The following is a 24,726-nucleotide window of genomic DNA, read 5'->3' as shown; positions in this document are numbered from 1 at the left end:
TCCATGTTTTACATTTGCTGTATTGATGCCAAGCATGTATTGTAGTGAGCATCCAATGGTAGATTTTAAACCATGCTTACTAAGTTAGAATTTTGATTATGAAAATGTAATTGCACAAAGGGGGGATTGATTATTAATCTGGTGTATATTATACTGTATATCATTATCTGTGTTACAGCTAAAACAGGCAGTGTTCACCAGAAGACTGTACATAACATATACATTTATTGATCATCGCCAATCATTTGGCATGTTGAGATTGTTGTTTTTCCTTGCTAGATAAGAGTACTTTTATTGCTGTACACAGCAGGATTATGATTGAAGAGAGAGTTTGGTTACATAACTTTGCTTTTCCAATAACAATCATGCTGTGCACAGCAATAAAACTATTATATTAAGTAGCAGAGCAACATAAACTTGCAAAATGATCAACTTTTGGTCGTAAATGTATAATTATGTTTTCATACATTCTTTTTGGGCGAATAGTGCCAGTTATAACTGTAGTATGTGTAAAACAATGATTTACAGGATAGCCTGTACTTGCAGGGTATTTGTAATCAATCACTGTCAATGCTGATGATCAAGTAGATCTGTCTAAAATTGTGAATTTAATCTAGAGTTACATGTATCACTTTGTATAAGGCGAACAAGAAAATTTTGTGTTTCTGATAACATGGCATAAGAAAATAGGGTAGGCAGGTCAGGATTTTATTTTAATTTATTTTAGTTTATCTTTTTAATTGTTTTATTGTTCAAGAATATTGCTTCGACCCAAAAACAAATAAAATGTTGGTCAGAATACCACTTCTGTAATAGTTTCATGGAATATGTACAGACATCGCTGGGGAAAGAAAACGGACGTGCATGAAGACAAAGAATTTCTTATCTCTTTGTTTTAAACCGTATATAAACGTTTAAAAAATGGTTAGAGTCAGAGGCTTAAACTAGGGTCGGTCGGGTTATTGGAACCACACAATTTTTTCTATTTGGCCTAAGAATGTTACATACTCACATACATCACTATGGTGTTATATCACAACAGTGTGTGTGGCCGTTCTCACTGGAATTATCTCGGTGACATTTTTATTAAAGTCTGGTATGGTAGAATGACCAAATATGTTAAATAGGATTATATACTACATGTAAGGATTTATGATTTGTTCATAGATGTGTCTGGTACAGTTTGATCATGTAGACAACTTTTTTTGACATGAACTGTACTGATAATATAATTAGGTTAGATCACACACCGCACAGTCAATGCAATCTGATATTTAGAAGAATAAATACACCATAATTCACAATACATGTAATCATACCCCCTCCGCTGCACAAGCTTAATCTATGGAGAGAGAAAAGATTGAAGAAAATAGTAATGATGATTTTGGATATTTTGGTTCATATTTTGAGGACTGCTGAAGCGATGATTTATTTAAAATGTATGTTGTTGTTGTTGTTGTTGTTGTTGTTGTTGTTGTTGTTGTTGTTGTTGTTGTTGTTGTGACCTAAGATAACCAGACTATATCAAGTACAACTGTACTTTGTATGTGTGACATAAGTGGAAGAGTTATACTAAATCCTGTTTTGGCAGAGATAAATTTTGCTTCTGTCGTAGTTGAAAGAAAAAAGTATTCATCTGGGCATTAATACACATATGTTTTGTAACCATACTTTAATGCAAAGCCCCCTAGACTCAGTATTGTGCACAGTTTTGTCAGATGGGGGATGGTGGTGGTGGTAGTGGTGCTGAGGTGGGGTGGGGGGTGCAATTACTGCCTAACAATGAATAAAATTTTCTTGTAAGGGAAGTATCAATGTCATGAGTTCTGAAAGGAAAGTAGACATGGATATGAATATTGACAGGCGTTTCAGTGTTATACTTTTAAGTTTGTCAGATTCTTCCAGCTATTTTTCACAATTTGTAACATTGGCAATCGCCCATTAAAATTGCATACTTCACCTTAGTTTCTTCTCGACATTGAAATCAAGCTAAGTACATCATTTGATGAAAATCCCTTGCAAAAAATAGCAGTGTGTTTTGATAAGCATAATTATTGTCACATTTTTAGGTGCATATTCAGTCGGCTTTTTCTAAATAATACAAGAATAAAATAAAGCATTTGTCGTTCCGAAAGGGTGTAAGTAATCGTACTAAGGTAGAGATATGGCAAAATAGATTGGGTGAATGCTTGCATTGAAATAACATAGTTTGCAATTTATCAAATACAAAAAAAACACGTCAATATCTTTCTGTATGATGTATCTTTCATGTCTGTTAACTTTACAAACATATATCTATTTCAAGCAGCAATATGTTCTTTCTGTTTTATGGTTATGTTTAATATCATTTGCGGTGTGAAACATGTTCATTGAATATTACATCGTTCATTTTTTTGTTTTTTGATAATTTTTTAAATTCTACCTTGAGGGTTGATCCGTATAAAAACAATGTATCATTCTTACGTCGGTAGTTACGATGACAGCTATTCATTGGGTATCTTGGATGTTTTGAACCAAACGATATGAATATAAACGTCATTTATTTGTCCCATGGTTGACATGGTACACTAACGTTTAAATGTTCAGGTCAGTGATAGAGAGACAATAATAATCATATTTATAATAATAATAATAATAATAATATTAATGGTTTATTTCACCAACCTATGGTGACCCAGGAGGTCAAATTTAAATGGTGTACGTATTTAAAAAGTATAGACATTAAGTGTCCAAAATTCAATTTCTCATGCAAAGAAGATAAAATACAGACAATTATAAGAGTACATGTAAAAACCGATCTACAGACAAAAAAAGGAACAGCTAAAAATACAAACTTAGTATGTCGACTAAAATAAAATAAACAAGCTATCTATGAAGGATTTCTGTCGCAGTTGGAAAAAAATTCATGAAGGAATTCTAAGAGAAAATAAATGCATATTTAGCGATGTGATTGTGAGTGCTGATGGAAAACAGGAAAACAGGAAAGCAGATATGATCATAGAAACTGAATACATGTACAACAAACTTAAGTTATAGGGCTTTTGCTGAATTTTTCATAACTAAGCGACATACCAATGGTTTTGTATATGGTGAAGTTATTGTGTATAAACACTGAACAGTTAATAATATTCCAATGTTATCATGCATGTAAAATGTGTACAGTTTTGATTTATCGTGTGTCAGCTTGCACTCAACTCAACACAAATGAAATCCACAAATAATTTGTGTATTAGCAGTACACGACAGCATGCCAAACATTGCCCAATGAAATGTATAAAACATGTGACATATTCCAGCAAGAAGGCCACTGTAGTTGATACAAAGGTCAGAGTTCAAAGGTTGACCATCAACCACTGGCACCCTCATAAAACTATTAATCCAATTGATAGAAGTGCTATTCGTAGTGAACTGGGGCAGACCTTTCTGTCACTCAAATTAGTGTGTATATATATTGGGTATTTGTAATTGTAGAGATTGAGTGTTTGGGATGATACAGTCATGCTTTCCTCTGGTTTGCCAATGTTACATTTGTTGAAGGGGGGGGGGGGGGGGGGGTGGATTATGCATCCACCATGCATAATCCAAAAACATACCCATAGGGATTTAGGGATTTCCAGTCACAATCATCCACCCAATTCCCCATTCTGGTGCTGTGAAGATATTTCTATTGCATGAAGATGTTTGCCATGTTATCGGAATTTTCAGATGACAAAAGGTCTTACGACTTTTAGGGTTTTTTTCTTTAAAAAATGACCCATTTTGGCAGTACATACCTTTCTAGTTTTCTATTGGGAGAACCCCATGGGGTTGAACGTAATGTGTACATTGTTATAGTTTATAACAAACCTTGCATGTCATTGGTGTTATTGACGGCTGTTTTTGTAAATATTTTTTTGGCCAGGATTCAGTTTGGAAATCATGAATTCAATACTTGAAGTACTTGGAGGTGTAAATTACTATCATATTGATAGAGACGACAACTCAGATTTTGTATTATTTCAAAGTGAAATGATCTATAGGTGCTAAATTGTGAAGATTGGGAAATGATGTTTGCATACGATTGAATATTAAATATTTCATAGATGTAGTTATCAGTACAGAGTAGTTTCCACTTCTATCGACAATCGCACATTACAGAAAACAAAAAAAAATGATTTACTCTGTGGCATTCGAACCAGCCTGACAAGGAACTTCTTGAAAAAACTCGCTGAGGTTCAAAACTGGTCACCAATTCAAACTGTTTGTGTACTCATCAGTGTCGCCAGGTGTGTCAAGATCCATGTATCTATGGGTGTTTGTATCCATGGCAACCCAGACCATAAGTCAAGATGTGACTAAAATACAAACAAATGGTGAAGAGTGCTTCACAAGTGCTTCAACATTTAATTGGTGAGACATTGTAAAAAGGAAAAGTATGGCGATTTGAAAAAAAAAATAACGAGTTGGTATATATGTTACATAAATGGCGTCTTTGATACATTCAAATTTAATTTCATGACTGTGCAAACATTGTTCATATGAAAGTATTACTTTGAAAATTCATTTCATTTGTGTTATTGTATTTAGCTGATCATTTATTTGGGATTTTGAATTTTGACTGAACAATTGTTAATAAATGTGATCCTTCATATACTTCAAAGTGTGTTAGTTATATTTAGTAGAAATGGATAACTATGTACATGTTCATTGACTACTCAATCTCTCTCTCTCTCTCTCTCTCTCTCTCTCTCTCTCTCTCTCTCTCTCTCTCTCTCTCTCTCTCTCTCTCTCTCTCTCTCTCTCTCTCTCTCTCTCTCTCTCTCTCCCTCCCTCCCTCCCTCTCATATGTATATATATAATTATACTGTCTTACGAAGTTATTATTTTTAACCCATTTTTAATATAATGTAATTCTTTGTTTTACACTGCGGCTATATACATCAATGGCGTGGGATTGTATTGCTAATGAAGTTTAAAGGGACACAAGCTGAGTTTATACGTATTTGGGCTTAGGTTTTGTGGCATATTTAAAAGGTACTTGCAGTATTTACTGAAGCACACATAACCATCACTTGCAATTGACAACTCAAATCCGGTATCAAGATAGGACCCATAAACGATTCGGTGACGTGAATCAAAAAAGGATCAGTGAAATCCTTACTATGCAGTCAGCTCTTCTGACCATGCTGGAAGACAACCGTAATATTATAGATGACATACATCAACATCAACATTAACAATATATACAATATATACAATATCCTGGACTGTGATTTTTGTTCGAAGTATTTTACAAACTCAGCTTGTGCCACTTTAATGCAACTATCACAATTTCTATCACATAATTATTACGTTAGGTCAAAGTTCACAAATGTATACAACAGACACAAATCATGCCAATGGGGGAAAACCCCATTTGAGTTGAAGTAAAAAGTATAAATAAGACCTTTTATAATACCAGGCTACTATAGAAAATGCAACACCTAGTATATCGCGAATGTTTACACTATAATATGTTATATGTATCACGAATGTTTGTTTTAGGGAATCGTCTGAGAATAGATCACATTTGTTTTTGTTTGATATCAGCTGGCATTCACATCAGTTCTGTATATTTTGAGTACAACCTTTATTGAAAATCACTAATGATGGTAATTTGCATTCAATTTACCGTCACGTGTGCATGCGATTTGACACGCGAATTTACGCGATAATGAGTAAACAAGAAAGAAGTCGACTACATTTTTGCACGATGTATTCTTTTTTTTAAAAAAAGTTTTGACATATTCAAAACTTATCATATAGTGCAGGTGTCTGTACGTGAATATTCTGATAGTAATAATTGTATTTTGATATTCAAGACGTGACACTTGATGTTATGATATTAGATTAACAACAGAGTGTGACCTTCAGAGCTGTCTATGTATGTTTTATTTATATCAATATTCTATTGTATACTTCAGCGAAGTAATGCTTCACATACCAGTACATTCCATACCGTATACTAGTATATAATACTCATCACATACCGGTGAATGTGTTCGACTTGTATTTGTCAAGGATACACTATTGACAGCACTTTATTAGATACAAATACGTAAACATTAAAAAGCACCACGTTCTATTCTGTTGTTGTTGTTGTTGTTGTTGTTGTTGTTGTTGTTGTTGTTGTTGTTGTTGTTGTTGTAAATATCAACAGTAGCTATTCTATTGTGTACATCAGCGAAGTAATGCTTCACATATCAGAACCTTCTTCCATAACTGTGCCGAATGTAATCATCATAATTATCACCATCACGAATCTGTGAATGTGTTCTGCTTGTCATGGATATAGTGTTGACAGCACTTCATATACCAACGTCCACATTAGAAAGCATAACATGATCCGAGTCTGTTTTATATTGTTGTTGAATTAGCTCCCAACTACTGTACGTGAAATGCCAACTATGACAGCATATATGCAGACACCTTTAAGCTTTCCAACAGTCATTAGATAGGCTGGCTATGTGAATGTCACATAAAGGTAGCACGTTTCTAATCAATTTTAACTGTACTATAAAATTCGCTCGACTGATTCCGAACCTTTTATATCGTAATCCTTCGAGCGAATTTTGTGTAGGAGTAAAACGTCCTCGATTATGAACGACGACAGAGTTGGATTACAAGACTGTTCACGATGACTTCAATAGTATACTCATAGCCCACGAGAGTCAACTTCAGTGAACTCTCCCACAATTGCGTTAGTTTTTAAGGCACTGTATGTATTCGATCAGCAATGTGGTATAAACATGATAAATGATTATGGGAGTGTTGGTGGTATTATTTATATTTTTTATTATAGTGTTGGTGGTATTATTTATATTTTTTTTCCAGGTGCTTATTGATGTGGTATAGTGTCTTAGCAGGCCAGATTCGTAACTTAGTAATCGATTATAAAAGTTGACTTGGTTTTGCCTGTGTCCCCTATATATCGAAGTTCTATCACGTGTCATAGTATGTGATAAACCATATAGAAACTATACATGTGGGAGTCTATGGATAAACTTGTATGTAATATTTGTGGGGGCTCTTTTGTATTATGGGTGCTGCATGCGTTGTAGGCTTGTTTGTGTATAATATTTTATGTATGTGTCTGTCTGAAATGAGGATATCACTAGTCTTATTCTATGTTGTGATATGCTGATAAAACCTCTCAAGTGATCAAGAATGTTATATTCAGATTCTACGAGACCTCAGCTCCTCTGCAAATTGTAAACTGCAGGCGGCGCTGTTATGTACGTGTTTCCCGGTCTTCAAATTTCTGATATTTCCTTCATAGTTTCATAGAATGAAGACAAAATTCAAAAGACACCCCCGAAATTTAGTTTTATAGTTGACATGAAATATTACTTGATGTCATTCTTGAAAGCTTTTTATTTTGACCACTGCTGGAAACAACCAACTTTAGATCTGGCCCTTGTAATCCTTATTAGGGGTGGGGGTGCGCGTATGTGGGGGGGGGGGGGTGGGGTCGACTGAGGTGCCATCTAGGTGCCATCTGGTGAACAACACATTTATCTACTATCACACAGTCCTCCTGAGAGCAATTATGGATATCAAGTAATATTTGTCTATGCAATGTTGTACTAAACACTATTTTATCAATTCTGCACTGTGCACGTATAGCTCAGTTAAATCCCTTCTTAATACTTAGTTACAGTGAACATTTAAATGTGTCGGCAAAATAAAAGCTGTAACAATTTTGCGGACATTTTCTATCATATAAATTCAAAACGCATATGTTGGTCACTGTTACTCACATGAAAGATCGTTAAGCCTACCATAAACCTTTTTTTTAAGTATTCAAGAAAGAAATCGCGAAAATTGTAAAGTCTCGCAAAAAAAAATAGTGCATGCGGAAACTGACATCAACTTAAAAAGACAATATAAAACTGTTCTTCCAATCTGTAATGGCTGTACATCTGATGCGAAGAAACCAATAACACAGATACCATATGGAAAACAACTGAAAACATAACTACATGAACTAGACACTCACATATGAACAAAATAAAAATAAAGATAAAAATAAAAATAAAAATAAAAATAAAAATAAAAATAAAATAAAGAAATCTACCTACCCCACCTATTCTAAAATTGAGCGTAATCGGAACCACACATTTTGTAGGCCAAACTTGTACGCTTCATATGCGCAAACGACTGTGTCACATTCTCAGTAACCCAAAATGACATAATTTAAGTAAGGCGTCGTATCGACATAGCGATTTTATTACATCGTCAGTCTAACAGAACATACACAAATAAACAAAACAAAAACACATCTCGATCGCCAACGTAACAGTTTAATTTTCGTTGTGTGGAGCCACATTCCCTGTAATTAAATATGGAGTTAATGATTTTCCTACCTTTACAACGTACACAATAACACAAAGTATTGAAATATGATTATGCAAAGTATACTTATTGTTATAAAGAGAGCGCATGCGCAGCTTTAGACTGATGAGATTCTGCTATACATCGGGAACCATATGCATTTCCATTCTCGCAAACCAGAGCTGTTATTTCTTCCGCGACACTGCGAATGTTGACGGCGCCGTAAAAGAGGCCGTGGTTTGTGACGATGTGCATTTCTAATCCAAAAAAAAAATCGAAAGAAGAGACTGGGTTCCTCTTCATCGGTGGGTCTCCAGTTCTGTCAAAGAAGTCAAGCTCTATCACACAATAAATGCTGCATATCTGGTTTGTGTTAACCAAATACAACTTACACTCAAATGTTCATATATAATTATATAAACTTAGTTTATTGGAGAGCGTGGATCAATACAGTAACATACAAAATAAGTGTGTGTTGAAGCATACACTTACAGAAAGATGGGACATGAACGTAAACTTCATAGCCATACCCTTTTACCTTCAATGAAGATTTGATATAATTAATATACCGTTACAGTAACAATGTAGTGATGACTACAATTTCATATTAAGATAAGGCCTTAGGGCTATAAAAAAAAAGTTTGGTTCCGATTACCCTACCCCACCTAGTTTTTCACTGCCGACCCTAAACTTAAAAAAATAATAACCTCATGAAAACTATCGCCAGGAATAGTGGATGCACAAACTGACATGAACTTTAAGACAATATAAAAATGTTCTTCCAATCTGCAATGGCTGTACATCTGATGGGAAGAAATCAATAACACTTTGACGTAGTTATCCAAATCTATCTGCCTCACCTATTCTAAAATTGAGCGCAATCGGAACCACACAATTTTTTAGGCCTAATAGAATATTAAGATTGGCATTACACATAAAATAGTACATCCGATATATCTCTCAGCTGAGAAAACCACACCAAGTCAAGAGTACAACTATATCACTACACGCATTCCATCAAAGTGTTGCATGCAATAACTTACACTGTTACTTACATAAGTTCTTTGGACTATGTAAACTATTTTGACATGGTTTGTGTATACCCAAACCAATATTATACTTTAGAGACAGACTGTCTGGCGGGGCTACGTCATCAACAAGTCTAGATGTAGAAATAATGGTGAATTATTACCTTGACTTTTCAAGAATAACAGTTCACAATTTATACATTGAGTCATTTCAAGTTGATGTCCTTGATGAATATTCGTCATCTCATTGATTGAATTCGTGTCTAATTGATAAAGAAAGAAAAAAAAACTTTCATAATTGATTTGATCGTCTACTGGATTTGTCTCTCATATTTAGGTACATTTTTATTTAGTAGAGGAAACTACTACATAAATCCATCGCCATCGGACCCGATCGAGTCTAAAAAGGAACCATTTTAGTATTAACTAATGCTACTACTATCGGTGACGGATTTGCGTTATCCTGAGATCACCATTGCTTTGGCAGTGACGTCATACGTCGTTGTATGTAGGTAGAATCATCACATTTTCTACAATTATAATACACGAACTACTTTGTTTTGGTCAAATATAGACCAAAAGGAGCTCAAAATACACAAAACTAATATGCCAGTAAGTTAATGCCCATGCGCCTCGCTGTACATTCTTTATATTAAAAGTTTAGTTCGACATGATTCTGGCCAATGTAGTGACTAATTCGGAAGATTTGTTCTACATGTTTTGAAGATCGGCTGTCAGCTTCTTCTTTTTCATCAAAATCAAGTAAATCCAGCTGTATTCTCCAATGTTAAAACTTCGGAATTATCTCCAAGGTCACATTCATCGCACTCATCGAGCATGGCGTCACAGGGCATTCTCCCCAGTAACAGTTGCCAGGCAATGGACACACCCTGAACTGCATCGGTTGATTCTGTCTGATTCACTATAATTGCACACTCCATTAACAATTCAGGAAGAACTAAAATCATGACAAGTCTAAATACGTGTATAGCAACGCAGATGATTAAACACAGAGCAGATGCACTGAACATGAAATCCACATAGATCTCGTCGAATCTCGTCGAATCTCTCACTTTCTTTGCTTTTGCTCTCAGTTGTACGAGTCTTTTCTTTTCCTTGTATTCTTGAAGTTTTTTGTTCAAAGTGTTCAGTTCGTCCTTCATTTTACCAAGTTCATCCATTTTTTCGTCTGACACTTTCTTCACCAGTTTACTTTTTGCTAACGCCCTCTTCCTTCTCTGTTGAGTTGAATGTACACATCAATGTGTTAAAATCAATTTTAAAAAAACACACATTGCTGCAATAGTCAGCCTGGGCCCCATACTCAAGTTACAGGACAAGTCCATGATGTTCTTTCATCCAGCACATGAGAGGACTGATCACTGGCTATTGAAAACACTGAATGGTGAATGACTTTCCACTGATTAAATCTAATAGCTGAATTCTGCTATTCAAATTAAAGGCGATTATGGTATGAAAGTTATTAGAATGAAATTATATCGTAATTTGTTTTGAAACTCCTCTATTGTTGTTATTGAAACCAAAATTACAAATTAACTGTTATGAGTTTACTCAACATTCTATGCATACCAATCAATACCATATCGTGGTAGTAGTACTGGGGGAAGAGAGGGTTCGGGGTGGGGGTGGTTGGGTTGAAGGATCGCACATAGTTCAAAATGGGGAGATTCTTTGAAAATTAACACCAAAACAAGTGTCTATGCTAAACTCATACGGTCAACGTCGAAACAGCTCACAGTTTGGAAGAAAGGACGGTAAATACAAGTAAAGTTTATATCTCTAGAATAGTGTGACTAAAGTTTTCATTTTGTTGCTGATCGTAGTGGTGGTGGTGGTGGTGGTGGTGGTGGTGATTAGGAGAGGGGAGAAAGAGGGGGAGGAGGCGGAGATAGTGCTGAGGTTGAAATAAAGATATTTACATGATCGAATTTTTCGAAATACTACCAAATTCTTCAAGTTAGATTTCGTACGTCGACTGAACTTGATCAATACTAGTTACATGAAACAATTTTTATTCTATTGTAATAAGATTATTTTAAAGCAACTATGATCTTTTCACTATCAACGTACATTACAGTTACCATTTTTGCCACAGTCACTTGTGAGCTAATATTCCATGCCAGGATGGTAATATTCTAGTCTACACGTGTATTCCGTAACAATCACCGGCAACGGTATTTTTGAATATCGTAAATACCGTCATTATTTTGTATTATGATCATCCTAGACTAGAATATTACCATCCTGGAATAGAATATTAGCTCTCAAGTGACTGTGGTTTGACTGCAGTCATTACACATGCATAACGGTCTTCGTTCAGCCAGGCTTGCCCATATCTTTAATAGTTGGCCTGGCGATCGTTTGTGACCTTTGACCTATTCATTGATAACTAATAATACTGTTGACTCTACACTATAGATACAATACAGAACCGCTGGAATGTTTACAACTCACTCTATTTCATTTATAGTTGGATGAAATACTCGTTTATGAAACGCTGATAGTGAAAAAAATACGATATAAATATCAACTTAAATTGAAAGTGTAAATGATTGAACAGTCACCGAACACTGAGAACAGTATAAAAGAACTATATAAAAGAATATTTTCCCTCATTAAAACAAATCATTAAAAATCTAGTAATTTGTCAAATGAATGATGATCATATCAAAATGTATAGTTTCCACGTTATAATGGTCATACTGTAGCTTACTGTCTGAAATACTATGCCATATTCTTTGACCCGCACCGTCCAACAATGACGGCTCTTTTATCTCCATTTTATGGGTTGGTATATTCAAATTGGCACGTCCTTCGACAACGTTCTGCAAATTATCCCCCGCTTTTGTTAAAGTAACCTGTACCACCTACATGTACTGGCATCAAAGAAGGGGTTAACGTTAAAACTGGGCAGGGCTTGTATGAAGTGTTTGGATGTCAGAGGTTTTTGAAACCATATCGCATAATGACGTATTAACCATGTGCATAACTTGCACAGTTTGTATTACCATCATATGCTGGCCAATAGTACAATGTGGTTTAGTATGATATTCGAAACCAGCATGAATTGTTCGCTACAAAACTTACCGCTGCCAGTTCTTCCAGGCTACCGGTCTCCATTTTAGTTTTCCTTGTGGGACACGTCAACTTGCTTCCCGTCTAGTTTACTAGTATGACACAGAAGTTATACTCCACAACTTATCTCCTCGTAGTAATTCAGGCGACCAGTAAATAGGTCAACGGAAGGTCGACTGCTGTATACTATTACTTGGGTTACTGTGGCTCATAATTCGAGGCTCATGATCCACTGATCAGGACCACCATGCCGCGATATTTTCACGGGACGTCGAGTGACCGATATATTCATAAAGAGTCAGTGAACCAGTTGCAATGAGTAAGTTACGTTGGAATTCCAATGCTATGCCGGAAACGACATTAAATTGTTGGTGATAACTAGGTGTTGAAAGAAACCATATATCATTTGTCCCCCTACTTGACGTACTGTTTTTTTTAAAGCACGGATGTGTCTGGAATAGCACAGTTATGAGGGCACGTCAAATATTTAGACAATGAGAACGACACTATTAATCTAAATGTAAAAAAACCCTCGCCTTTCAATGAGAACGCTGACCTGTAAACAACGATGTGTAAATACGGGCAAATACTGACAATATATACTCTACGGAATTACAATAATAGAAACGTACAGGTATACTACGTCACTGAGTGAGCTTAATTGGGAAGTCATATGTGATGGCATGTTTCTATTTGTTTTCTGACAACAGTGTAGGATTATTGTTACTATATTTGAAAAAGACAATCGTCCTTTCAAAATGACAAATTACACCCTAAAGACAAATACATTCAATTAAACTCTAGTTGGCGACTATGTAACAGAACGGTACATATTCATGTACACAGGCACTCGATCTGTATGACTTTTTTAATGTATAGTAAATAATTCTTAAAAATCATACATATTGTTTCGAGTGCCTGTGTTCATGTATATTAGAGTATGTATGTATGTATGTATGTATGTATGTATGTATGTATGTATGTATGTATGTATGTATGTATGTATGTATGTATGTATGTATGTATGTATGTATGTATGTATGTATGTATGTATGTACGTATAGCTATGTATGGATCTATGTAGTTCACCTCATCACGTGATCACTCAAATATGGTTGAACGTTGCATATGTATAAAGTAAAAAATTGAATAAAAAATGCAACTTTTTCCATATGATCTTATTATTGATTCGTTGATTTCGTTTTTGTTTATCAAAAGCAGAATTTCTCATATGCTGTACCGACAATTTCACTTAGACCGTTTATACTTATCTAGTAAACATTAAAAGTGTGAATCAAAACTGTCGTAAACTGTACGAGTTTTAGTTTTTCATAATCGTAGACAGACCAGAACTGATACAGCTCTAACTACTTTGGAAACGCGATGCCAGCTCTGTCTGTCTGTCTGTCTGTCTGTCTGTCTGTCTGTCTGTCTGTCTGTCTGTCTGTCTGTCTGGCTGGCTGGCTGAAAGTCCGCCCACCCGTCTGTTTCGCAACTTTTGTTTTCAGTAAATGAGTAAAAGTCATTCTTATATTTGTGAAAAGACAATATATACAAAGCTTTAATCGAATGTCCCCATGTTTCTCAAAAAATTCACAGATGATTTACAGATGGATTGATAAAGCCCGTCATTGCGTTGTCAAGCTAGCGAATTCGACATCCATGGTTGAAAACCATTATGTTTTGTATGATATATAAATGACAGAAAACCTATGACAAGAAGGAGTCTGTATATGTCTCATTATGATTGTCCGCGATAGTGTTGCCATGGTAGTTCTTGACGACGACAACAACACGTAGAAGCCTTAAAAGGAAAGATGTAATCAGAACTAGAAGTGATACTGCTGTCACTAAATTTAGTTTTTGCAATTTCTGCATTTCTGCTTTCCGTAGTCTCCGTTTCTCCATTCTCTCTTTGTGGGCTTCTCCACAGTCTTCAAACATAAACTGCAACCTCTGCAATTAAAATACAAAAATGATGGGGGGATGAATAAATAACTCGGTACCGTATTCGTGGATCTTCGACTCGGAGGTCAACTACTACTACTACTACTACTACTACTACTACTACTACTACTACTACTACTACTACTACTACTACTACTACTACTACTACTACTACTACTACTACTACTACTACTACTACTACTACTGCTACTACTGCTGCTGCTGCTGCTGCTGCTGCTGCTGCTGCTGCTAATACTACTACTACTACCACCACTACTACTACTAATAGTACTATACTATCGACCCGGCGATCTGCATCTGGAGTTATGGATAGCGCCACCAACGCCATATTGATTCATAATTCTACTCCAAAAACGAAGCACTGGTCATAGTTGGTAACGCTCGATGATGGCGCATTGAAAAATATTGTCCAATGGAATTATTCTATCGGGAAATTCATAGAATTCATCTCAAACGTCTGACATCGTGATGTTGCTTGATAATTTTGCGTGAATTTGCCTGAAGCAGTGACGTTGGTTTCAAAATGCAACAGATAAAAATATCAGCTCTTGGGCAACACGTGTTTGAATTTTCGTTTCACACCTTTCCATTCTTTGAATATTGTATTATCATTACATTGATAGCACCTTATCAGGTAACGATAGGTAAATTCTCCACATAAATAACACAACAGCTTAATGAATAGACAATTTTCTAACGTATAAATATTTTTCCTGTGACATTTAGCCCCTTCTGTTTTTTTTGTGGCCATGCATCGATCCGTAAAAAGTGTGGAGAAATCAATAGATATGGGGTCACGACAGAGAATTAGGTGTCCGCCATAAGAGGAAATTGATGCAAAGATTTTAGTACCAATGCAACATGACAGGTGACATTAACTAACTCTGCTATCAGATGTAACTGTATGTGCATGACATCCTATATCTGTCGCATTTGACATCGACAGACGTCCACAGTATATCAGAGACCACATCCACAACCATCTACAGCATAGCATTGCATTTCACCGTGACGTATCAATAATCAAGTGAACGGTGCCGAACGATTGGACAACCAATGCGCCACTAAATGGATTAGCAACTTATCAAGTAATTTCTAAAAAAACCTTCAGTACGATCAATATTTAACAGCATGGACACTCCCATGCCGGTGTCTCGAATTATTACGATAACAACTGATATTATTCCCGCCTTTGACTATTATCTAGGTCAGTGACAGTGTTATGAAAACGTTCTTACCTCTCCAGCTAAGACATGGTTTTAAAAAGTACCTAGAAAGACGTATACATACCTGAAGATTCTCCTGCAGAGTAAAACTTTCCACCAAATACACGCTTAGAAAATCTCCAGGAAAGACATAATTTGTAAAACATACCTGAAAACGCTCAAGCAAATAGTCTTAAAAACATATGGCACCCGAAAGCTCACCGATAAAGAAATAGTTTTTGAAACACACGGCAAGGCAAAAACATGGCCCTGGAAACATATGTTGAACGCTCTCCAGCAAAGACGTGGGTATTTAAATATATCTGAAAGTTTTTCGGCAGAGATTCTCCGGTAATACAGACATACCTGAAAGCGGTCTTGAAGTGCTTCAATGGCATCTTTGATGCCCCTCTCTGACACCACACGTTGTTTTATTATCTGGTACTCTACATGTTGTTTTCCATAACTTTGTTGACTACACGAGGCCTGTACATGTGAATTCAAACACCAAGAACAGAGGGCGTCAGCTTTGATACTAACTCCACCAGGGCGGGACTTTGGTGAAGTCCGGTTATTATTATCTAAAGCAATGTCTCCTGAACCAATAGTACAAGAGTGCAAGCGTTATCACCAAACGACTACAAATTTTGATATTTCAAATAAATGTGCTATGGAAACCAGCACACATCTGTCTGTCTGTCTGTCTGTCTGTCTGTCTGTCTGTCTCTCTCTCTCTCTCTCTCTCTCTCTCTCTCTCTCTCTCTCTCTCTCTCTCTCTCTCTCTCTCTCTCTCTCTCTCCCCTTTGTAATGACAAAGTCAAAATAAGTAAGGAAGTGGTTATAATATTGAAATCAATAGACTTGGCTCGTCTCGTCATATTAGATGCTAGCTATCGATGTAATAATATAAAGGGCATTCACCGGAAATACACGGTGATCAGTTATTATGTTTAATAGTTGGAGTACGCTGATTCTATCAACGATTTGGCACACCGTGTCACGTATATCATTCCTTGATGTATATCTATGTTCTAGATCAATACATGCGACCACAAAGTATTAACATATCTCCATTTCATTTGTGACAAGCTTTGACTAGAGAGGGGGCGGTGATGTTCCCCTGACCTGATAAATTGTTAGTACTCCGCTCCGACGTTTCAAATCATAGATTTTATCGATTGTGAGCCACAGCTGATTCCATAACAAAATTTCTCAAGAGGATCCGCGACGCCGTTTTGTATCACGTGTTTGTGACGCTTTATGGAGATTTATACAACCTTTTATATTTTTCGGCTGCTCCATTTTACGTTCTCTGAGTCACATAACAACTTTAAAGTTCATCACAAGAAAAGTGCAAATGACCATTGCAAATAATTCTCGAAGTCTGTACATATAATGTTCACTTTGTCAGAGAAATTGAGAAATTGCGTTCATTCAAGTGAAATAGACAGCGAACACAAAAGGGGCGGACAAGTCTAACGACCCTGCGAAATACTTTGGATAGGGCTTTTAAAGCTCTTTTGCTGCCGCTAAACATTTCATGATTCATCAGTCGTCGGCCTTGAAGTGACGGTTTGTAATTGTTAAATGTTCTGTCTATATTTCGTTTCGTCTTTACTCTCACTCTACATCGCTATCTTCGCAGTTATAAATCAATGCGGTGTGACGTAAGCAAGGTGCCTAAGGTGGTAAATTCTAGGAGATCTATAGCCGGTGGCTTGCAAATTTAAGTCTGTAACTGTATTTTTGATAAACCTGTCACGTTTTCCCCCAGTTCTATGATTAAAAAAACTTACTATCAATCTTTAGTAACTTTGAGACAATCTTCAACTCATCAGGCGAAAAATGCACTCATGTATATATCAAACACGTTAAGGTGGAATGCAGGTTTTACATACTTAATCATCTTAATGTTAAGTACCCCTAGTGTTCTGTACATGCTACAAAAACTACCTAATATGACCACAAGGGCGTGTAATATTGCTTAGATTTCCGTTTTCTTAGGAAAATATCATACGAATCTTGCTGCTACAAATGTATCAATCTCTATAGTACGACGTATACTATAAATATCTTTATCTCTTTCCCTGTACTGGTAGGAATATATATTCAAAAGGTTGTTATATGTAGTCTGTAGACCTGGAAAACAACAATCTATGAAATATTACACGCCCCTGTGAATATCACCGCTCTCTACAAGTTCAATTGAGATAAAGATTGACATGGATAACGAAATATTTGGGAGGTGTTTAACCCAATTAACACCCGTGTAGATCTCTAATGATTTTTTTCTCGACTGCTATTAAAAACGTTCAATTTCGACAAGCATCATATCATTCCGGTTGTTATACTGAAACCTAGATGGTGGCGTCCACTAAATACCTTCGTTACTCGGTATAATGCGGCTAGCTAGCGATGTTAGACTAAAATTTATACAATCGTCTAGTCAGTTTCAGATTCTAGCCGACAACAGGGTTCTCAAAGTCACAGGCTTTAGAGATACTTGCCTGATCTCGTGAATGTGAATCATTTATATGACTCTGGGGGAAAGGGTATTATTCAATAATAGCACATAAAACACTTAGTGGTAACTCACGGTAATGGATGTATTGCTATATTGCGTACGATTCTACATCTCTTAAAGTGAGTCTAATCTTTATTTAATGTCCGTTTCCCCCTCCCAAGACTACACGATATTGCCCCTCCCTCCTCCCGAGACTACACGCGATGCCCCTCCCCCTTCCGAGACTACACGATAATTGCCTCTCCCCCCTCCCGAGACTACACGAGATGCTCAAATCACACAAAAGGAAAACAATTCATTATCTGTGCTCATTCAAATAGACAATATTTTGTGTTACAAAGTGTGTGGTGACAGTTATGGTAACAAATGGTTGGCGAAAATGGAACTAGGGAGATTAGACGGTCGAATAACCCATTCGCTCAGGCTGTCTCTTGTTGGTCATGATTATAGTATTAATTGAACGCAGTCGGGTAACAACAATTTGGCATTCATAATCAATTTTATGCATGGTCTTATATTAAGTCGTGCTCGAAAGTCGACCTACGAGGCTAGCATGGTTTAGTTTTACAAGAGTGTGACGAGAATCGATTCATAAAATAGTGTTATAAGACCGTTCAATCCTGCATGTGACGTTACTATTATACTCACAGTCTACAAGCGACTGTGGTGATGGGGGGGGGGGGGGGGATAATGCCAAATCTCAACGTGAACTTAGTAAGTACAGAATCAAAATCATGGACTGTAGATCTCTTACCATATTGCTACCTCGGTGAATTAATCTTCCAGTCGATTTAGTTGAAGACTGTCGACTCAGGCACAAACGTTACTCGCAACCTCAGTACTGTATAGTACAATTATTGCGAGTATTGAATACACTGAGTTCCTATAGCTTGTACAGTGTCGATATTTAAATATAGCAATCCGTACTGGCAGCTAATTACGTGAAAACAACGGTTGATTTTGAGCTGCGTACATATACAACCCAAACATAAGTAAATTGATCCGTGTGCCATATAATATTAATGTAATTTGTTGCCTTGATTACGCACGGTTCTGGGCTACAAATTTGAACACCTGTCGGCTCAACCATTTTCTCACGTCGCGAATACAGCCTCGCCGCCACTATTGACTGATATAAAATGACTAACTTGGCTCATTACGCTTATTCTTTGCGTTGTATTCATCACGGTTCCAAAATATAGATTTTTTTTTTACAAGTGTGGGATATTAAGTGCATTCAATATAAGTTGTTAGACGTATATGAAAAATCTCACCTTGAAGATTGAATACAGACTGAAACTGATTGATGTCATGAATTCACATTCGTTTTGACAGTGACCACCTAATTTGTGTATATACACCGTAATATACATAATTACAGGATTTGGGCAGCTGAATCAGACCCATGCTTGTGTCAATTTATATTACGTTGCATCTCAGCCCACTATAGTGACTATAGTGGTATTGACGGGTTGTATTGAGGAAGGTGGTGACGGTTTGACTACACGTAAATCTCGGTCCCTGAAGGTACAAAAAAATCCTACATTTTTCAATGCTCGTAAGCTATACATAACAACTATTTATATTTCCTAGCATTACGCTTCTCCTTGGGTTTCGACTGCCTCAATACTTTCCCACTGCTAATAACACAACATCTTTTCCCTATGTATCAGCTTACTGAAACAAAGTCTTGCGGAAGATACAACAGTAATTGCTGAGAGATTTCTTTCTGTGTTCATTCCGGCAAGAACTATCTGAGACCCCTAAAGGAAAACTCCCACTGATACTGGTGACGTCAACTTCACGTACCTGGTGCTGTAAGTGATTTTCTGCAACTTTTGTCTTCACATAGGATATCATCATGCTGAACTCGTTGGCAATAGTCACTATGACGTCACTATGACGCAGTTTGGTGCACGATATAACTACGGGTTTGGATCGAGGCGACGATGTTATTTTAACAGTCTACGGGGAGAAAGTTGTGAAAGGAAAGTAACAATTAATAGTAACTATGGAAATCGATACATGTGGGAGTTGAATGGAGCTAAAAATGAAGGTTTTGCAACCGTGACTAAAATAATGGATTCGTTTATACATCTTTATAGATGAATTGACATGATGTAAGACGGAATTCCAATTCTGTTTGTGACACCAGAACCAAATTTTACAGATTTCTGGCATCATAACTGAATTGTTACAGTCCAAAATAGCGTATTTCAGATTTGGGCTCTTAAATGTACGAACACAGTTTGGCAATCTTGGCTGAAGTTCAAGCATGCAGAATTACGCACTGGAGACAGGTACCAAGGTCACGATTAGTTATGGTGATATTATTTATTTACTGCTCTTATTCTAGAATCGTATGTTAGGGTAAAGTGTCGAATAAAAGAAACAGAATTCAACGAGGAGTCGGAGAAGGAGGTGTGCGGAGTTCTGTCCCAGAGTTGAGCTGAGTTGACCGATTCAAACAACGGAAGGGAAAGTAATTCCCTAAATAATCTGGCTTGTTCATCTAGCAATCATTGAACCAAACCTCTGGGGCATAATATATGCTAAGAAAATGACAAACAGACGAATTGAAAATAAGAACCATCAGAGAAGCGACTTCGACTGCAGTAGGGTTTATCACATTTTTTAAATTCAAAAATATTGATGTCGTCATACCCAGGTGTTAATGTAAAGAATTTATATGAATGTGTAACATCCTGTTGTTATTGATTTCTTGGCTCACCTTTTGCGTCATTAAAAAAAATATTGATTATGTTTAGAAATCTATGGAATTGCACAATGCGATTTGACATAAAGATATATTTGAAATATTGCGATTTCTTTTCACTTACTCGCCCCTTTTATTTCAACTCTGTGAATCGTTACTGATGTACGATAACCTGTAAGTTAGGAATACAATGTACATGAGAACATTATATCATGCTTCTGGTAGTACAGACACTAAGAACAAATAGTCGTATAAAAGTAGGGTATGCAAATCATGATATGGGGTTTCCTTTTTACATACAATGTTTCGTACATGTAATGTCTCTAAACATAGAGAGGTGGTGATACCATTATGCAACCACCACCACCATCACCACCACCACCACCACCACCACCACCACCATCACCACCACCACCACCATCATCCTCATCACCACCATCACCATCACCACCACCACCACCACCACCATCACCATCACCATCACCATCATCATCATCATCATCATCATCATCATCATCATCATCATCATCTCATACGTATGTTGCAGGTCAACATACCTGTTCATAGTCAACGAACGACTGATTATATCAAATATGCCTCTAGTTTCGTCATCCGAGTAATAGATAAACACGGCACCGTAACTCGCCCATTAGATAACATATATCTTCGTACGTGTATATTGATCAAAATATGGACGTACAAACAAGACTCGTCTATACTTCCATCGACAATGCAAACGCCTTGGGTTGTTGGCAAAGTGCAAATTTACACTTTCATGAAGTTTGTAATGAGAGACTAATATATGTACTCTGTCATGACTAACACTGACAAACAAATATAGATGTACATGAAAACTTACCATTAACCCGGGTTTTCTCAGATGAATTCCTGGACTGTACTTTCCATATAAGTAAATCAGAAGACATCTGTTGAGGACAATATGATTTGTGTCTGCTTTACTGTGATCCAGTGCTCTAGTCTTTGATTATACTCTGGGATCACACTCCGACAAGCCAGAGGGACTGTGACCTTTCTGTAGTCGCGTTCACCTTTTTTTTTTCTTCGCCTGAAAAGTTATATTTACGCGTGTGAAAAAGAGCACGGTGTGAAGTGAAGTGTGTAGTAGGGGTCTAACAGATCGCTTGACCTCTCTCTCTCTCCCACACACACACAGCAACACTGTGTAATGACATGCATGTTATCATATCTACCGATAAAGTATGTATGTGTGTTGTTGCCCTTCTATTTTGTTTGTTTACCTGTGTTTCGCATCTCGGCGGCTCGCCTTTATAGTTTTCGTCAGGTTAAATCACACAGACGTTTTAATGCGACAAGACAATTCGAACGACAACGTGTGTGGTAACAGAAACTGAAAAGTCCTCATTATTGATCTAGTTTATGTATTTGTCGAAGGTTGTATGTTATTGTCAACCATACAGGTTTTAGAAGTCACTTACTTCTATTTGTTTAAACAGCGATTGTACTCAGCTCGGATAGTTATGCGTATAGTATAGGAGTGGTAGTTAAGCCAAAGAAATACCGTCTGAATATGACACACCTTACCCACAGAAGAATACAAAAAAGTGTCATTTTCTGTAACTTTTTCAAAATGTGTTAATTCAATTTTGGTTTAAAATTGAAACCAAAATGAACACAGGTCTGATTAATATGACTAACAAGGCACTCGATACTTATGAATACCCCCCCCCCACACACACACACACACACTCTCTCTCTCTCACACACACACACACACACACACACACACAGATATATATATATATATATATATATATATATATATATATATATATATATATATATATATATATATATATATATATATTTACATATATATGCTATACATGTATGTCGCATTACATGACACGAGCTTTCGGAAATACCAGGTGATTTAGACGATCGATCAGAAATACAGCCCAAACACTTGACAATTCATCATCGACCTTCTCACTGATCCTGAAGTACGTGTTGTTCTTTTTAATCGCAGGAAAGTGAAATATAATTAACGGAAACAATTAACACGAGAATTACCTTAAAACAGTTACCGTCCGTTTGGGATCAGTAGCCACGACCGTCCAGCACGGTTATCCTCTGAAAGTAATTATACGACTTACTACAGTAACTGTACATGTATTGTAATATCGCATTGGCTTACGGTAAAACGGGCTTTATAATACCAATGAGCCGTGGGCTTGCATATACATGAAAGACAGCGACTAATGCGAAGCTCGCTTTAATTCACTTACAATATAGTCTCGACCACTTAACACGCTTCAGTGAAAGAGATGTGAAAACAGTTGACCATAGCCTTCTTTCGTAATGCACTATCACGTTTTATCACTTGTAATTTGACCCCTTCTATTTTTACTTTTACTTGTAATCAACTTGAAATATTTTCATGAAATTCCTCATACGTTAGTACAAACATGGTTGGTATATTAATATAAAAGGAATACTTTTGTGGTTTGCAACATCCCTAGACCATCCTACTGCTTAATTTAATTAATACGGCTAGCACCAGAGACTGGGATAACAATTTTCGAGGTAAAGTGTTAAAACCGAGACGGCAATATAAATGCACGGTGACCGGTGGAGGTCATTGGACGGAGATTGAGATGATCTACTTCTGAATTCACAGCACGAGAAATCTAAGATACATACTGTTCCTAGACACCACCTGTAAAGCTGAGGACCATTCTTCTTTAATAAAGTACGAATATGACATCCGAGTAGATTTAAATTTCCCCAATTTCTAATCAGTGCCTTGAAATTTTATCTAAAGAATGAACATTCATATGCATTACACCTGGGGCACGGCGTGTACGTCTTTTTTGAAATGCCGTGTTTGTCTTCTCTCAAAACGTACTGTGTAGCAACCCGATATCCTGGCCTATCAGTCCACCCATCCAGTTAAGTAATCATAGATTCAAGACTTTGTCTCAAGGCTGTTGAACTAAGGTGATCATACAAGCTTGCTATGGTACTTGTAATTGTCAACTGACATAACACATTAGTCGTCAAGGACGGGTAGGAGGAGGAGGAGGAGAGTGGGTCGATGACTGTCCTTGTGTTGTTGTGTTTGTTGCTATGGCGACGGTGGTGTAAAGGAGGAAGGAGAAACTCTAGAGTATGTAGCATGTCGCCTAGAGACTCGTCTTTGGTTTTTAATTCTAGCGATCATTTCCAACAACTGACCTCTGCCGGCTATATGGCAGGATGTTAATTGTTTTGAAATAAGCCAAGAATGAGGTATAGAGAATGCAATTAAACTAGGAAAGGAAAAATGGTCGACATGCAAGGTCCTGCCAATAAGTATAGCCGCGAATCAAGGTGTTTTTTTTTTGTTTTTTTTAAATGTTCAATGACATGTGTACCAAATCAAAAGCTCAATAAATTTGTCGACACTTCACATATGAAATGACGAGGCCCCACTTTCTAAACATGACATTTTTTGTGTTCCACGTGTGTAACCAGTGTTTCTCTACTCAAATTGTCCTGTGAGAACAATATATAGGGCTGGTCGACTGGTCGTTCACTAGCAGCAGAGACACCGACAACAACCGTATACCTGTCTATTGGGCGACAGAGGTGGTTCTTATTAATCTACCGAACGGTGAAATAACTAAAATGGACAGTAGAAATGTATAAAATTTACTTCGATTTTTCTTCCAAGAGTAGAACAGATGAAACTTTTTCATTTTCACATAATTCTTGATGACATTATTTCTAATTATTCTGAATCCCCTTGCTATGTCCTACCCTAACTTCAAGCCCCTGTCTGTATGCTAGCATAGCTAGCAACCGAGAACACATTAC

General features: G+C 36.7%; 2 protein-coding genes across 3 annotated transcripts; both read right to left on the bottom strand.

The window, feature by feature from the left end:
• Positions 1–8,433: 8,433 nt before the first annotated feature.
• LOC144452958 (uncharacterized) lies at positions 8,434–12,935 on the bottom strand. The gene is made up of 2 exons (XM_078144197.1): positions 12,489–12,935; positions 8,434–10,618 (listed from the first exon to the last, which is right to left on the bottom strand). The coding sequence occupies exons 1-2, from the start codon at positions 12,519–12,521 to the stop codon at positions 10,139–10,141; spliced, it is 513 nt and encodes a 170-aa protein (XP_078000323.1). The 5' UTR covers positions 12,522–12,935; the 3' UTR covers positions 8,434–10,138.
• A 951-nt stretch (positions 12,936–13,886) lies between these two features.
• On the bottom strand, positions 13,887–23,054 carry LOC144453819 (uncharacterized). Of its 2 annotated transcripts, XM_078145183.1 has the most exons (5): positions 22,942–23,054; positions 21,749–21,955; positions 19,983–20,138; positions 16,016–16,135; positions 13,887–14,432 (listed from the first exon to the last, which is right to left on the bottom strand). In XM_078145183.1, exons 2-5 carry the CDS (start codon positions 21,749–21,751, stop codon positions 14,187–14,189), a joined length of 525 nt encoding a protein of 174 aa, XP_078001309.1. In that variant the 5' UTR covers positions 21,752–21,955; positions 22,942–23,054; the 3' UTR covers positions 13,887–14,186. The 2 variants fall into 2 exon arrangements, with proteins under 2 accessions (XP_078001309.1, XP_078001310.1); XM_078145184.1 differs by lacking the exons at positions 21,749–21,955; positions 22,942–23,054 and adding an exon at positions 21,014–21,036.
• Between the last annotated feature and the right edge of the window lie 1,672 nt (positions 23,055–24,726).

This window comes from Glandiceps talaboti, chromosome 2 (assembly GCF_964340395.1).
Source record: "Glandiceps talaboti chromosome 2, keGlaTala1.1, whole genome shotgun sequence".
In the NCBI taxonomy this organism is placed as follows: domain Eukaryota; kingdom Metazoa; phylum Hemichordata; class Enteropneusta; family Spengelidae; genus Glandiceps; species Glandiceps talaboti.
Note: the sequence above shows the minus strand (reverse complement) of the source record. Positions and strands in the feature narration are given on the sequence as shown.